General features: G+C 42.1%; 2 protein-coding genes across 6 annotated transcripts in view; both read left to right on the top strand.

Annotated features, from left to right (window-relative positions):
- SRRM3 (serine/arginine repetitive matrix 3) overlaps positions 1–14,828 on the top strand; it is an 800,697-nt gene that overhangs the window by 433,534 nt on the left and 352,335 nt on the right. The window lies entirely within an intron of this gene.
- Positions 2,963–4,350, top strand: LOC142290247 (uncharacterized). 2 transcript variants are annotated; one of them, XR_012750251.1, is made up of 2 exons: positions 2,963–3,506; positions 3,592–4,350. XR_012750251.1 is itself a non-coding variant. In XM_075334196.1 (2 exons), the coding sequence occupies exons 1-2, from the start codon at positions 3,099–3,101 to the stop codon at positions 4,293–4,295; spliced, it is 915 nt and encodes a 304-aa protein (XP_075190311.1). In that variant the 5' UTR covers positions 2,963–3,098; the 3' UTR covers positions 4,296–4,350. The 2 variants fall into 2 exon arrangements, 1 of the variants encoding a protein (XP_075190311.1); XM_075334196.1 differs by having other exon boundaries at positions 3,789–4,350.

Genomic DNA, 14,828 nt, shown 5'->3' with positions numbered 1-14,828 from the left:
CCCAGTTACATAGTATATCCTACATGAAGCTACGGTCTTGTAGGGCATCCTTTATAGCCTTTGTGGTCTTTGGAGTAGTTGCTGTCTAAGCTCTTTTTATAGTGATGTCTTGGACATGTGTGCAATACCCATGCATCGTCTGATGACCACTTTAATAAGTTTTGCTGAATCTAATTTGAAGCACCAGCAGAGTGATGAACATGATCCAACTAACCAAATGCCTCCATCCGAAGCCAAGGAGAACTTACTAAAGCTTCTTATCACCTCCCATATGGCAGAAGCGATAGCAGTAATATGCATACGACATATCATTCAGGGTGAAAGAGACATGTCCCCTGATTGAAATGGATGATACTTTTCATCCTCTATACAAAAAAAAGGTGTTCATATGCGTAGTCCTACTGCTGACCGGAGTCTCAGGCTTCTCGCTGTCTTGCTTTGATCATGGATGAGGGGAGACACTGCTTCTTCATGTAAAGCGGTTAGTTTATGAATGTATACCTAGCATAAACAGGGTGGCAGGATATTATTTCAGTGCCTTTCTGTGAATTGTAAAATGTTTAACCATGCATTTATTCTTTGTGTACAAAGACAACATTTGTCTAATAAGCTAAATAGCAACCAACAACTAGAAATTACACCCACTCATTCCCAGGCATCACAAATCTCCAGAAGCTGATATAATGTTGTAAGCAAACATACCATTGTTTTTTTATGTTTGGCAAGAAAACAATGGATTGTACATATTTATATTTAGAAGAGCAATAAGCTGAATGGATTACAGTAAAATAAGTGATAGATTGATCTGGGTCCTTATTACAGTGCAGTATTTCAGTATATCAAGGTGCATTGGTCCGACCTGCAGTGATAGGCATTAGAAGCGCCTGCTTAGGTAGCAGCTGTTTTTCTTCCATAGGGCAGTGCGTCATACTTTTCCCATAATGCAATAGTAGCAATGATACAGAAAAAGAACAGCTGTCAGATAACAGACCTACCTTCTTCATTAGATTGAGGTTCAGCTGTCAGAGGACATCCATTCCTTTTCACGGCGATAGAAAGGCTGTCAGGTGGCAAGCACATTTAAGTTCTTCTCAATTATTTATATTTAGGCTCCTGACAGCACAGAGAGTGCATGAACTAAGAAATGTACTTACATATAGTGATTTTTTTGTATATTTTTCTATGTTTTTATTTAATTTCATAATGATTAGCACCTGTCCTTTGTACATTTGTGTTTTATGACTAATTGTATATTGTATATCCACACTTTTACAAAGAGTTGGGATAATGGTTGTCCAAACTAGACAATATTGCATTGTGGAAAAGATCTATTCTTGTTATGCATGTCTATTATTTTCACTTAAACACACAAGTAAGCTAAATGTACATCCCAGAGCTGTATTCACAATTCTGCTGTCTGCAGTTTTTCTCTTTTAATCGCAGTGGTGGAACCAGTTGGGAATACCTGGGAGATTTCAGCTCTAATGTTTACAGAAACTTAAATGCAGACAGCTCTGGATTATAAATCAGGCTAAAGCTGGTGTCACACATAACGACGACGACAACGACGTCGCTGCAACGTCACCATATTCTGTGACGTTGCAGCGACCATAGATGATCGTTAGTAAGCTGTCAAACATGCTAAATAAAGCAGCGACGAAGCAGAGATCATAGCGACGTCGACGGTCGTTGTGTGGTTTCAGACATGTCTTTGCACGACGAGTCAGAGGTGTGGTTTTAACCCCTAGATAAGGTTTGCGTTATCTCTTTTCACGCCCCTCTGTTCCTATTGGTGATCGCTACAGCGCTTTGCGTTGTCTTTCTTCACGCCCCTCTGTTCCGATTGGTCATCACTACAGCGTCGCCTGATTGGGTGACCGTATCAAACAAAAGACGACGCAGTAGCGCTTCCATTCACTCTACCTGAGCTTTTTCAGAACGCAGTTTGTTGCAGTGATTTTTTCAATTTGTTGATTTCGTCTTGGATTTTCAATATTCTCCTGACTTAAAGGTAAGTAATTTTTTTAGGCAGTATTATACCAATATTCTAGTACATCGTGACATTAATATAGCAACTGTATTCTTGTATATTGTGGCAGTATTATAGTTATATTTAGTTATATTTATCTATGTACATAGGGGGAAGTATTATAGCTTTTCTATTCCTGACGTTATATATTCAATACCGCTGTACATATAGTTATGTTCTTGTACATAGGGGCAGTATTATAGTAGTTATATTCTTGTATATAGAGGCAGTATTATAGTAGTTATATTCTTGTATATAGGGGCAGTATTATAGTAGTTATATTCTTGTATATAGGGACAGTAATATAGTAGTTATATTCTTGTATATAGGGAGCAGTATTATAGTAGTTATATTCTTGTACATAGGGGCAGTAATATAGTAGTTATATTCTTGTATATAGGGGCAGTATTATAGTAGTTATATTCTTGTATATAGGGGCAGTATTATAGTAGTTATATTCTTGTATATAGGGACAGTAATATAGTAGTTATATTCTTGTATATAGGGAGCAGTATTATAGTAGTTATATTCTTGTACATAGGGGCAGTAATATAGTAGTTATATTCTTGTATATAGGGGCAGTATTATAGTAGTTATATTCTTGTATATAGGGACAGTAATATAGTAGTTATATTCTTGTATATAGGGAGCAGTATTATAGTAGTTATATTCTTGTACATAGGGGCAGTATTATAGTAGTTATATTCTTATACATAGGAGCAGTATTATAGTAGTTATATTCTTGTACATAGGGGCAGTATTATAGTAGTTATATTCTTGTACATAGGGGCAGTATTATAGTAGTTATATTCTTGTACATAGGGGCAGTATTATAGTAGTTAAATTCTTGTACATAGGGGCAGTATTATAGATGTTAAATTCTTGTATATAGGGGGCAGTATGATAGTAGTTATATTCTTGTACATAGGGGGCCGTATTATAGTAGTTATATTATTGGACATAGGAGCAGTATTAAAGTAGTTGTACATAGGTGGCAGTATTATAGCAGCTATATTCTTGTGCTTAGTTTATAACAATGTAGTAATACATTAATTTCCTTTTTTTTCAGATGTCTTCCAACAAACAAGAATTCATAAGGGAGGTGATTGAGATGTATCAATCCCTGCCTTGTTTGTGGAAGATAAAGTCTGTCGATTACAGCAATCGATACAAGAAAAAGCAGGCCTATGAGCAGCTTATTGAACTGTTCCAGAGGCATAACCCTACGGAGACCATTACGACAGAGATTGTGCGAAAGAAAATCCAGGGTCTTCGCACCGTTTATAAAAAGGAACTAAATAAGGTGGAAAAGGCCAGCAAATCTGGTGCCGGAACGGAGGAACTTTACGTTCCAAAGCTTTGGTACTACGATTTGCTGGCCTTCATAAGAGACCAAGAGGTACCACGGACAATAACATCGCTGTCCTTGGGTCCGGGAACACAGCCTGAGGTCCGGTCTGACACCACAGTTGGAGATGTAAGTACCTTTGTGAAACTTTTGATGTACATGGCATTATTTAATTGAAAATAGTTACTACGGTTTTCTATGATTACTGTTGCAGATTTCAAAATGTATCCCTTCCAGTTCAGATAAGTATACTCCTTTGCTAGTTTCTCCACACTCTATTTTCATACCATGTAATGACATTTCATATCTTGTAGTACTAGTCTGCCCCTCCCATTAGTTTCCAGTGCATGTGTATCCCTGTGCCTGCTGCTCATGATATCTGATTTTAACATCATTTTTATTGTTCCGCAGGATCGTTGTGAAGCTGGGCCAATAGTGACAGGTGGTGATGATGAAATTGCCGGGACTTCCGAGGAGACCGCAGAAGCTCCATTACCGCGGCGGATCTCCTCGACCCGTAAGAGGCAGCCGAACAACTCATCTTCAACAGACCTTATGGATATGGCGAAGAAAATCCTGGATCAGCACAGCAGACCATCCATTTGCGGATTTGCCCAGCTTACGGATGAAAGACTCCGTAAGCTGGATGACAAACAAAGAGTTCATGTCGAAAGGGTCATGCTGGAGGCCCTCAACAAGGCGGCAGAGGGGAAACTCACAGACTCCTCAAAAGTGTGTGACGTAGAACATCGACAACAGTCTTCATGGGATCAAGTGCCATGGATGAGGATGGAGCCTCCACCACACCTCCAGCATGACCCCCCCGCACAGTATCCCATGTTCCCCCCAACGAACCAATTTTTCAGCCCACAGAGGCAACATTTAAATGACTCGAATAAGCAATACCAAAATTTATAGTTTTTGTTTTTTGTTATAATATTTATGCTGTTTTTGTTGTTGTTTAAGCAATGTTAGGGAATTGTAATAAAAAATGTCTTTGATTTCAAACTTTTGTACAGCTTTCATGAATTCTGCATAACATTATTCACGGGGTAAAGGGTTGGGTGGAGGTCAAGGTCGCCATCATGGCACAACGCTACAGATGCACATATATAATGTGTGTGTGTGGGCGTTTTTTTATTTTTCTTAAATAAGAATGTTTTTGTGGGTTCTTTGTTTTAAAGCTGTGGTGGGGAACATAGTGCTCTCCCTGCTGCCTTCTAGTGCTGTCACTGTCAGTGCTGTTTGTGTTATGCCACCTACAGCTCTTTGTGCTGCCACCTATTGCTGTGTTGCCCAGGGATTGGGGGGGAAATGAGATCCTGGCCAAGGGGTTACTTCTGCAGGTATCCCGGTGTCGTGACCCGGTCTGTAATGTCAAGCTCCCAAAAAAGAGGGGGATTAGGTAGGGGGAATTGTCTGTCACGCCACCCGTGGGTTGCGTTGATAAGGTGGTGGCACCGCCACTGCCTCTGGGGACCGTGCCCGGGACTGATGGTGTGGGGCAGCTAGGTGGGATACCCTCCACGGGTAGGGGGATTTATAGTCCCACGGACCAATTGGGAGAGGTAGTTTGTAGAGTGACGGGTACAGTCCTCGCCTTGTACCGGGTGGTGCAGGAGTACTCACAGTATAAACCAATAACTAACCCCAGTCCAGTAATTAACCAAGTTGCTGGTAACAGGTGCCAACGGCCCGCTGCTGTGAAGACGGGTCCCACACCCGTGTGTGTAATTCAGGTGATCTTTTCCTGCCCGAGGTATGTGTCTTCTTTTCACACTGGTCCGTACTGGGTCCCGTCAGCTGGCACCCCTCTCCTGGTCCACTTCGGGTCCCACAAGAGGCTGGCCCATTCCTGAGGCCGTGAGTACCACTCACCCCAGCCCCACACAGGGGCTGCTTATGTGACGCCCTGGACTAGCCAGGTGGTCTCAGAGGTAACATCACACACACACACACACCCTCCCCTGGACAGTCAAGATCATTGAAAAAAAAAAAAATTGTTGCCACTCTACAGTCTTGATGTCCTCCTGTTTTCGTGGGGAGGGGGTGAGTGTGGTCTGATTGGCTGGTGTGTGTTTGTGTGTGGGAACCTCCCCAAGGGAGGGTTAAATCAGCATCAATAACATGTATGCAGACCTCTGTAACACCCAGGTTTTGCCAGGGCGGCACAGTGCTCTTTGTGCTGCCAACTACTGCTCAGGGTGATGTATATGCCCCATACTCTTAAGGGATGTATATGACGCAGCCTCTCCTGGGATGTATATGCCTCAGTGTTTCCTGTGATGTATATGCCCTAGCTTCTCCTGTGTTGTGTATGCCCCCAGCCTCTCCAGACCAAGACATACATGGAAATGTAGTGGTGAGAATCAAAATGATCAATCTCACCGAACATCACAGTCTCTCCAGCCACCACTCTGGGGCTGATTTTATTAATTATTTTAACAAATATAGCCTGGTCGTGTTCAAGTTGATAATTTGGTGTGGCCCCCGTTGGTTGGTAGAAAATTCCAAATGGTCCCCGGCAGTAAATAGGTTCCCAAACCCTGTTTTAAAGTTTTGTCCAAAAATGTAAGCAACAGCGAAAATAAACTAGAAAGATTTATGTGACATACAAAACAAAAAAAACATTTAAATCACAAACATTCAGTGGCCCTGCTGTTGGGCTGCCAAAAACTGTTCCAGCAGCTCGCCATGACGCCGGACGGCTTCTGACAAATGGCGTTGAGAATCCAACACGTCCTGTAGTGTGGGGATTTCTGTGGAGGGAATGGGAAAAGTTAACCATCCTTGTTCCAACATCGAACTGTCAGGTATATGTTTTTGGTTGACCACTTACGGTTCTGGGGTTCATCACCTTCTTCTTCTTCTGAGGCGCTGATGGCCCAACCAGATCCTGTGGCTAGGGAACACAAATCAAATATTAGTACACGACAGCCCACCATCATTTAAACATCCATGTATCCTTTACAACTTGTAGGGACACCATGATATGTGCATAAATTACAGGAAGGGTAGCCTGCACAAAACTCACCAACTGATGCGGGGGAGAAGGCATCGTTAGAAGAAGTATGGGGAGACTGGGTAGAAGGTGGTGATGGGGTTGAAGGAAGAGATGGGGTTGCAGCAGGTGATGGGGTTGCAGCAGGTGATGGGGTTGGAGAAGGAGAGGGTGTCCCAGCAGGCGGAGGTGGTGGATCGGAAGCAGGAGATGTTGGAGCCGGCGGGGATGATGGCTCCGCAGCAGGAGATGCTGGAGCTGGCGGAGATTGTGGATCCACAGCCGGAGAGGGTGGAGATGGTGGAGCTGCCTGTGCAGCTGGAGGTGGTCCTAGGTATAGGAGAAATCTTTTATTGAGCGCATAACTCCAGGCCACCATGGCTTACGCCTACTTTACACCATACAATTCTGCATACGATATCGTATGTGATGTGACACGCCCCCATCTTATGTGCGACAACTGAAATTTGTTGACCGTGTCGCACCTATGCTTTGTTCCTGTCACAAGTACTTACCCTTCTATACGACCATCCATACGTAAGAAGCGGGACGCAGGTAAGTTGCAGTTCATCATTCCCGGGGTGTCACACACTGCGATGTGTGCTGTCTCGGGAACATTGAGCAACCAGACGTTCAATTTTTAGTAATTGAACGACGTGTATGCGATGACCGGTTATTCGTTTAATCGTAATCGCATGTAGGTTTTACAGACTACAATATCTCTAACGATGCCGGATGTGCATCACTTACAACGTGACCCCGCCGACACATCGGTAGATATATTGTAGCATGTAAAGCCCGTGTATAGCCTGCTTTTTTACGTATGTTTGACAAACCTTTTTCTAGGGGCACCAGACACATGGGGACCACTTGCCTCAAAGCAGCAAACATGCTGCATTCATTGGAAAAACAAGGCACAAAAATCAATCACTTAAATTCTTCTATTTTATTCTGTTCTATAAATAGTATAACATATGGCTTGTACTCAAGGCTTCTAATGTCACTCTGATATGCACCGAGATAACAATGATAATCAGAGATTCAAATGCAAAGATAAAATAAACCCATTATACCCCAGGAGCATTGAAGTTTTGAGGTATCTGAAATTTACCTATGATCAAGTTAGATAATTAGCTCTTTTTCGCCACCTTGACCCTCTGATATGCACACTAGATATCTAGGTATAATGTAATTATTTTCTTTAGATATGCACTGAGATAACACTGATAATCAGGTCAATGGACAATACTCCAAACGCGATTACACAGCATGGTTTATTGCGAAATGGTTTTTGTAAAGACTGGCACAGTGTTGATCAAATCCTAATATATGCAAAGAGTAAATAATCCCATTACCCCAGGAGCATTGAAGTTTTTAGTTATCTGAAAGTTACCTATGATCAAGTTTGCATACCATACCTTTTACAAAGGATAATTAGCTCATTTTCGCCACCTTGTCCCTCTGATATGCACACTAGATATCTCGGTATAATGTGATTATTTTCTTTGCAATATATTGCATTTGAACTACACTGTGCTTTCCAAACAACCTTGTTCTAATCGCGTTTGGAGCATTGGCCAGTCATCTGACTATCCTTCTTATCTCGTTGCATATCTGAGTGAGCAAGTTTAGAAGCCATATGTGTGTGTATATTTGTAGTGCATATGTTTCAGAAATAAATCCCCTCCTTTGGGTCCTCGCCAAACTACCTCATATTTTACACAATTGTATTATTATTCTTTGTAAATTTTATATAAATTAAGATTATTTTTTTTTATTTTAATGATTGGTCATTGGCATTTTGTGCCATGTTTTTCCAATTGTAATCGCTGGGTCACCAGTGTCGGGGAAGAATATCACAGTTAATGTCCATGTTATGAAAGTATGTATGCTGCATTCATTGCTGCACTTATGCATGCGTGGGGAGTGGGTGACAGGTCCTCGATAACTCGTTCAGCACCCATGTGTTCGATTATTTTTGTTTTACTGATTTTTTTCAATACCTTTCATTTTTCCACCAGACAGAACTTTTCAGATTTTTCAGTCAATGTTCCCATATGTTTTCTGCGGGAACCTCACAGCACTTTTTCTTGCTGTAAGCTGCGTCCAACACCATTAAAGGGGGATTGACACACCACGACATCGCAAATATAAGTCGATGGCTTCACGGAAATCTTGACGCACAAACGGCCGCATTAGCGATGCCGTTGCGTGTGACTCCGATGAGCGATTTTGCATCGTTGAAAAAACGGGCAAAAACGCTAATCGGCGACAGACATGGGTGTCCATTCTCAAAAATCGTGAATGCAGCAGTAACGAAGTTGTTCCTCGTTCCTGCGGCAGCACACATCGCTGCGTGTGACGCCACAGGAACGAGGAAGCTCTCCTTACCTGCCTCCCGGGCACATTCTGTAAGGAAGGAGGTTTTACCCAATACTGTATATAACATATATACTATCCTTCATACACAAACAGTAAGTTACGGACTGTGTGACCCCTCGTGGCCCTGCACGCACACCTATCCTTTTTTTCACTGGCAGCACAGGTGTCACACGGATCGCACACTGATGTGATCTGTGTGACATCAGTGTGACAAATACCAGAGAAAACACGGGTCTTTTTAATAAAAAGATTTTCTATATTTACCTCTCTCCAGCGCTGCTGTCTAAATATAAGCAGGTAAATATCCATGATCCATGAACCATAAAGCCATGGGTTGTTCATGGGTAAACAAAGACGAACAGGACCAAAGCCGCTAAACCGCACTCACCATGACGCCTCTCGATGTCTGCTCGGATGCTGGCGAGGAGTTCACTGGACTTATACCGCAGGTCTGCCAGTTTCTTCCTAATTTGGGTTGTGGATCGCTCCACCCCAAATCGACGGGCCAGGCCTCTACTAATCAGCCTCAGCACAGCCTGCTTATGAAGCATGGGATGGTCATGCTGTGCCTCGCAGAAATAGTCTTTTTTGACCATTATTTTTACTAAATAACGGACCTCCACAGGCCCCCATGGAGAACTGCGACTCCTAGCCGCCATGTTCCCGCCTCTGAACATTAACAGAACATGTACGCCGCCCAACAGACTTCAAAGGCGACGTGAGCAACGTCATCACGTCACGTTCTGAACAACGTCGCAATAGCGATCCCGCTAGCGGTCTCGTTATCAACGAGGCGCTCGAACCGCGTCACAGTAGCGTTCCCGTTTGTGAAACTAGCGGTCTGAATAAAGCTAGCACAGAGTCATAGTAGCGTTCCCGTCTGCGATCCCGGCTGTAACCGAGTCAGATAGCAAAAGGCATAGATAGCATTTAAATCTTTGATTTATGTTTGTGTATTGGATTTTTGTGTTATGGAATTATGGAATGTAAAGTTATGGAATATTCTTGTACATAGGGGCAGTGTTATAGTAGTTATATTCTTGTACATAGGAGCAGTATTATAGTAGTTCTATTCTTGTGCATAGGGGCAGTATTATAGTAGTTATATTCTTGTATATAGGGGCAGTATTATAGTACTTATATTCTTGTACATAGGGGGCAGTATTAAAGTATTTATATTCTTGTACATGGGGCAGTATTATAGTAGCTATATTCTTGTACATGGTGGCAGTATTATAGTAGCTATTTTTGTACATGGGGCAGTATTATAGTAGCTATATTCTTGTACATGGGGCAGTATTATGGTAGCTATATTCTTGTACATAGGGGGCAGTATTATAGTAGTTATATTCTTGTGCATAGGGGCAATATTATAGTAGTTATATTCTTGTGCATAGGGGCAATATTATAGTAGTTATATTCTTGTACATAGGGGGCAGTATTAAAGTATTTATATTCTTGTACATAGGGGGCAGTATTATAGTAGTTATATTCTTGTACATAGGGGCAGTATTAAAGTATTTATATTCTTGTGCATAGGGGCAGTATTATAGTAGTTATAATCTTGTACATCTGGGCAGGTGGGACACCACCGCTGTTGTTGTTGGGCACCCAGGGGAGAGGTAGTGGCAGCTGGATGTTAACCCCTCCGCGGGTAGGGAGGGTGGTCCCGGGGCCCAATGACTTTTTGCTGGGTATAGCAATGGCATAAAGTGTTAGTGGTATCATTTTGATTTACAAATCTATTATGGGAAGGAGAATAGAGCGGACATGCAATTATACTCGATGGGGTATCGGTACAGAGGACCTAAATGGTTGTTGGTCCAAATGGCAGTCAATGTAATAAAAGTCATCAACCATAATAGTTTATATAACATTTTATTGAACAAATGCAAACATTATAAAATTCAGAAAGATTAAAATAAAATGGACAACAAAAATATATTATTAAAAAAACAGTATAGACAGCAAAATGCTCAGTAGGCCTCTATAACATCTGTTGCTGCCAACTTACAGCACCAGGACCGTTAAAATATTGGCAGTAGTTTTCTCGGCAGGCCTTCGCATCATCCTTGTTTCTGCCATGTATGACCGGTTGAAGGCCTGCGATTGTTGGAGCGTTAGCACGCCACTCACCAAGAACCACTTCCCCATTTGTTGGTTCCACAGAGTCCACGAAACCAGGCGGACTGTACGCATTTACATCTTGACGACGAAGGAAGTTGTGCAGCGTGCAACAGGCCAAAACAACAGAGTCTATTGATTGAAGCTTTAGGTTAATCGGAGTATGGAAAACTCGGAAGCGGTTGGCCATGATCCCGAAGGCATTTTCTACTACCCGACGTGCCCTTGACAAGCGGTAATTGAAAATGCGTCTTTCCTGCGTAAGAGCGTTTTGTGGAAACGGTTTTAGAAGATTGGCATGAAGTGGGAAGGCTTCATCGCCGACAAAAACAAAATTAAGGTTTCCTGTGGTCTCAGAGTTGGGTGGCAAGTGCAGGGCACCGTTCTGCAAATGCTCACCAAATGCTGTGTGCTCCAAAACACCACCATCAGAAACCCTGCCGTTCATGCCAACATCGACATTTATAAATTCATAGTTTGCATTAACAAGGGCCATCATTATGAGGCTGAAATAGCCCTTGTAATTGTAGAAATAGGATCCGCTGTTCCGTGGTTGCGTGATGCGCACATGTTTTCCATCCAAAGCCCCACCACAGTTTGGGAACTGCCAGAGCTGCTCAAAATCCTTGGCAATTTTATTCCATGCCTCCACTGTTTTAGGAAATTGATTATCACTGCGTAGACTGCGAACAATTGCATTACATGTCTCAGGAATTATTACGCTGAGCAGGGACCTTGAAACAGCAGCAGAAAAATGCAAGTCTTGGAGGGAGCGTCCTGTGGCCAGGAATCGCAGTGTGACTGCCAATCTTTCATCTGGGGGGACGGCAGCACGCATCTTTGTATCCTTTCGTTGAATGAGTGGCGTAACTCTTTCCAGTAACATTTTGAAGGATTCCTCTGACATCCGCAGATAGTTGCGGAAATCATGAGGATCCTTCTCCTGCAGCTCTCTGATAAGTTGCATGTGTGAGAATTCGGACCTCCTCTGCAGCCACTCTCTGGTCCACATGCGACGCTTTCGCTTTGAACGCCTCTCTAGCATCCGTGCCTCATCTTGTCGCCGAGCTTCCTCCACCAGCATTGCAGCAACTACAACAGCACACTGCATATCATCCATGATGTGCAAACTGCAAAAATAAAACGAAATAAGAGAATTTTCAACAATATGTATGTATATTCCTATATACCGGAATATAAAAAAATATAATACTTCCAGCTATGTAAATAAATTAATATAACAACTATAATACTGCCCCCTATATACAAGAATATAAGTACTATAATACTGCCCTCTATATACAAGAATATAACTACTATAATACTGCCCCCTATATACAAGAATATAAGTACTATAATACTGCCCTCTATATACAAGAATATAACTACTATAATACTGCCCCCTATATAGAAGAATATAACTACTATAATACTGCCCCCTATGTACAAGAATATAACTACTATAATATTGCCCCTATGCACAAGAATATAACTACTATAATATTGCCCCTATGCACAAGAATATAACTACTATAATACTGCCCCCTATGTACAAGAATATAGCTACCATAATACTGCCCCATGTACAAGAATAATACTACTATAATACTGCCCCTATGTACAAGAATATAACTACTATAATACTGCCCCTAAGTACAATAATATAACTACTATAATACTGCTACTATGTACAAGAATATAACTACTATAATACTGCTCCTATGTACAAGAATATAACTACTATAATACTGCTCCTATGTACAAAATTATAACTACTATAATACTGCCCCCTATATGCAACAATATAACAACTATAAAACTGCCCACTATATACAAGAATGTAAGTACTATAATACTCCCCCCTATATACAAGAATAAAAGTACTATAATACTGCCCCCTATATGCAACAATATAACAACTATAAAACTGCCCACTATATACAAGAATCTAAGTACTATAATACTGCCCCCTATATCCAAGAATATAACTACTATAATACTGACCCAGAATACAACTATAATATTGCCCACTATATCCAAGAATATAACTACTGCTCCCTGTGTATAAGAATATAAATATTATAATATTGGTTCCCTAAGTACAAGAATTCAAGTAGTACAATACTGTTCCCGTATACACAAGTACTATCCTATATAAAACAATTTCAAAGCATACCTACCTTTTCAAATACAAGGTCTGATAAGAGGTCTGATGAAAGATCCAGAAAACACGACACACTAGCGACGCCAAACAGAGAATGTAGCTCGTAGAACAAAAAATAGAACTTAAAGAATGAAATCACAGTGACGCCTTCGGCAAAGTACCCAATCGGAACGCTGTTGTAAGCACCAATCGGAGACGTAGGGGCGTTGCAAAATAGAGCGCAAAAACACGCCCTTATCCTGCCTTCAGCCCTACGTCACTGTTTTCAGCGTCGTAGCGATGGTCGCTGCTGTGGTGTCAAATACAAGAATGCAGCGCTTATCAGCATGCGCAGCGGGATAACAGCGATCAAAAAATGACCAGGAACATTCAGGAGCGAGCAGCGATTTCGCAGCAGGGGTCTGATCGTTGTTATGTGTCACACACAGCGACGTCGCTGTTGAGGTCGCTGCAACGTCACAGAATATGGTGACGTTGCAGCGACGTCGTTGTCGTCGTCGTTATGTGTGACACCAGCTTTAGGCCGGGGTCACACGATCGTTGATTCTCTCATGCAAGATAATCGGATCAATTATGGTAATGACGCTCCAATGAAATTCTGATCCAGTGTGATACGATTCTCTTCATCTTGTCCATTCTGTGAGTGCGCAGAATCGGCATAAAAAAAAGCTGATTGATAATGCCCCATAAAATAACATTGGTCTGAGTGCTATTCAGTAAAACTTTGAATAGCAATCATCCAATGTATATAGCTTGTGTAAACGAACCCTAAAGGGTGCTTTTCACGCTGCGATGTCGTTCGCGATAGCACTCGCCCCCGTCATTCGTACGACATTTGGTGATCGCTGCTGTAGCGAACATTATCGCTACGGCAGCGTCACACGCACATACCTTTTCAGCGACGTCACTGTGACCGCCGAACAATCACTCCTTTAAGGGGGAGGTGCATTTGGCGTCATAGCGACGTCACTGCGGCGTCCCTAAGCGGCCGCCCAATAGCAGAGGAGGGGCGGAGATGAGCGGCTGGAACATTACGCCCACCTCCTTCCTTCCTCATTGCAGGTAAGGAGATGTTCGTCGTTCCTGCGATGTCACACATAGCGATGTGTGACACCGCAGGAACGACGAACAACCAGCGGCATGCACCACCAACGATATTATGAAAAGGAGCGACGTGTCAACGATCAATGATTTTTGACGTTTTTGCGATCGTTGATCGTCGCTCCTTGGTGTCACACGCTGCAATGTCGCTAACGGCGCCGGATGTGCGTCACTAACGACGTGACCCCGACGATATATCGTTAGCGATGTCGCAGCGTGTAAAGCACCCTTAAAGCTGAGGATCTAAACAGGGTAATTGATACAATATATTTTCTAATCTACACATTGGGGAAAATACACTGCAATAACACAAAAAAATAATGTTTTTACTCAATTCACATAAATTTTTCTTAACGGCACCTACAATAAGAAAGAGAGCTGTCCATACTGGGGAACCATTTCAAACACAGTACATCCAAAGGAGTGCCAAATTGCTGCTCCTAGTGTTTTCACATTTTATGTTTTCACTACTACACAAGACAAAGGAGAAGGTAGTAAAAAAAAAAAAATCCTTGAAAGAGCAATATTGTGTGTTGATAGAGGACTTCAGTATACTGGAGTGGCATATTAACTCTATCTGCCTGTATGAAGGATGGGTATTTTTCAAACCTTGGTAGTGTCCATTTTTCATTTACCCACTAAATGTTACTGTAGTTTTCATTCGAGAGAGCTCTGTACA

This window comes from Anomaloglossus baeobatrachus, chromosome 2 (assembly GCF_048569485.1).
Source record: "Anomaloglossus baeobatrachus isolate aAnoBae1 chromosome 2, aAnoBae1.hap1, whole genome shotgun sequence".
Taxonomy (NCBI): Eukaryota; Metazoa; Chordata; class Amphibia; order Anura; family Aromobatidae; genus Anomaloglossus; species Anomaloglossus baeobatrachus.
The sequence above is the reverse complement of the archived record's forward strand: the minus strand, read 5'-3'. Positions and strand labels throughout refer to the sequence as shown.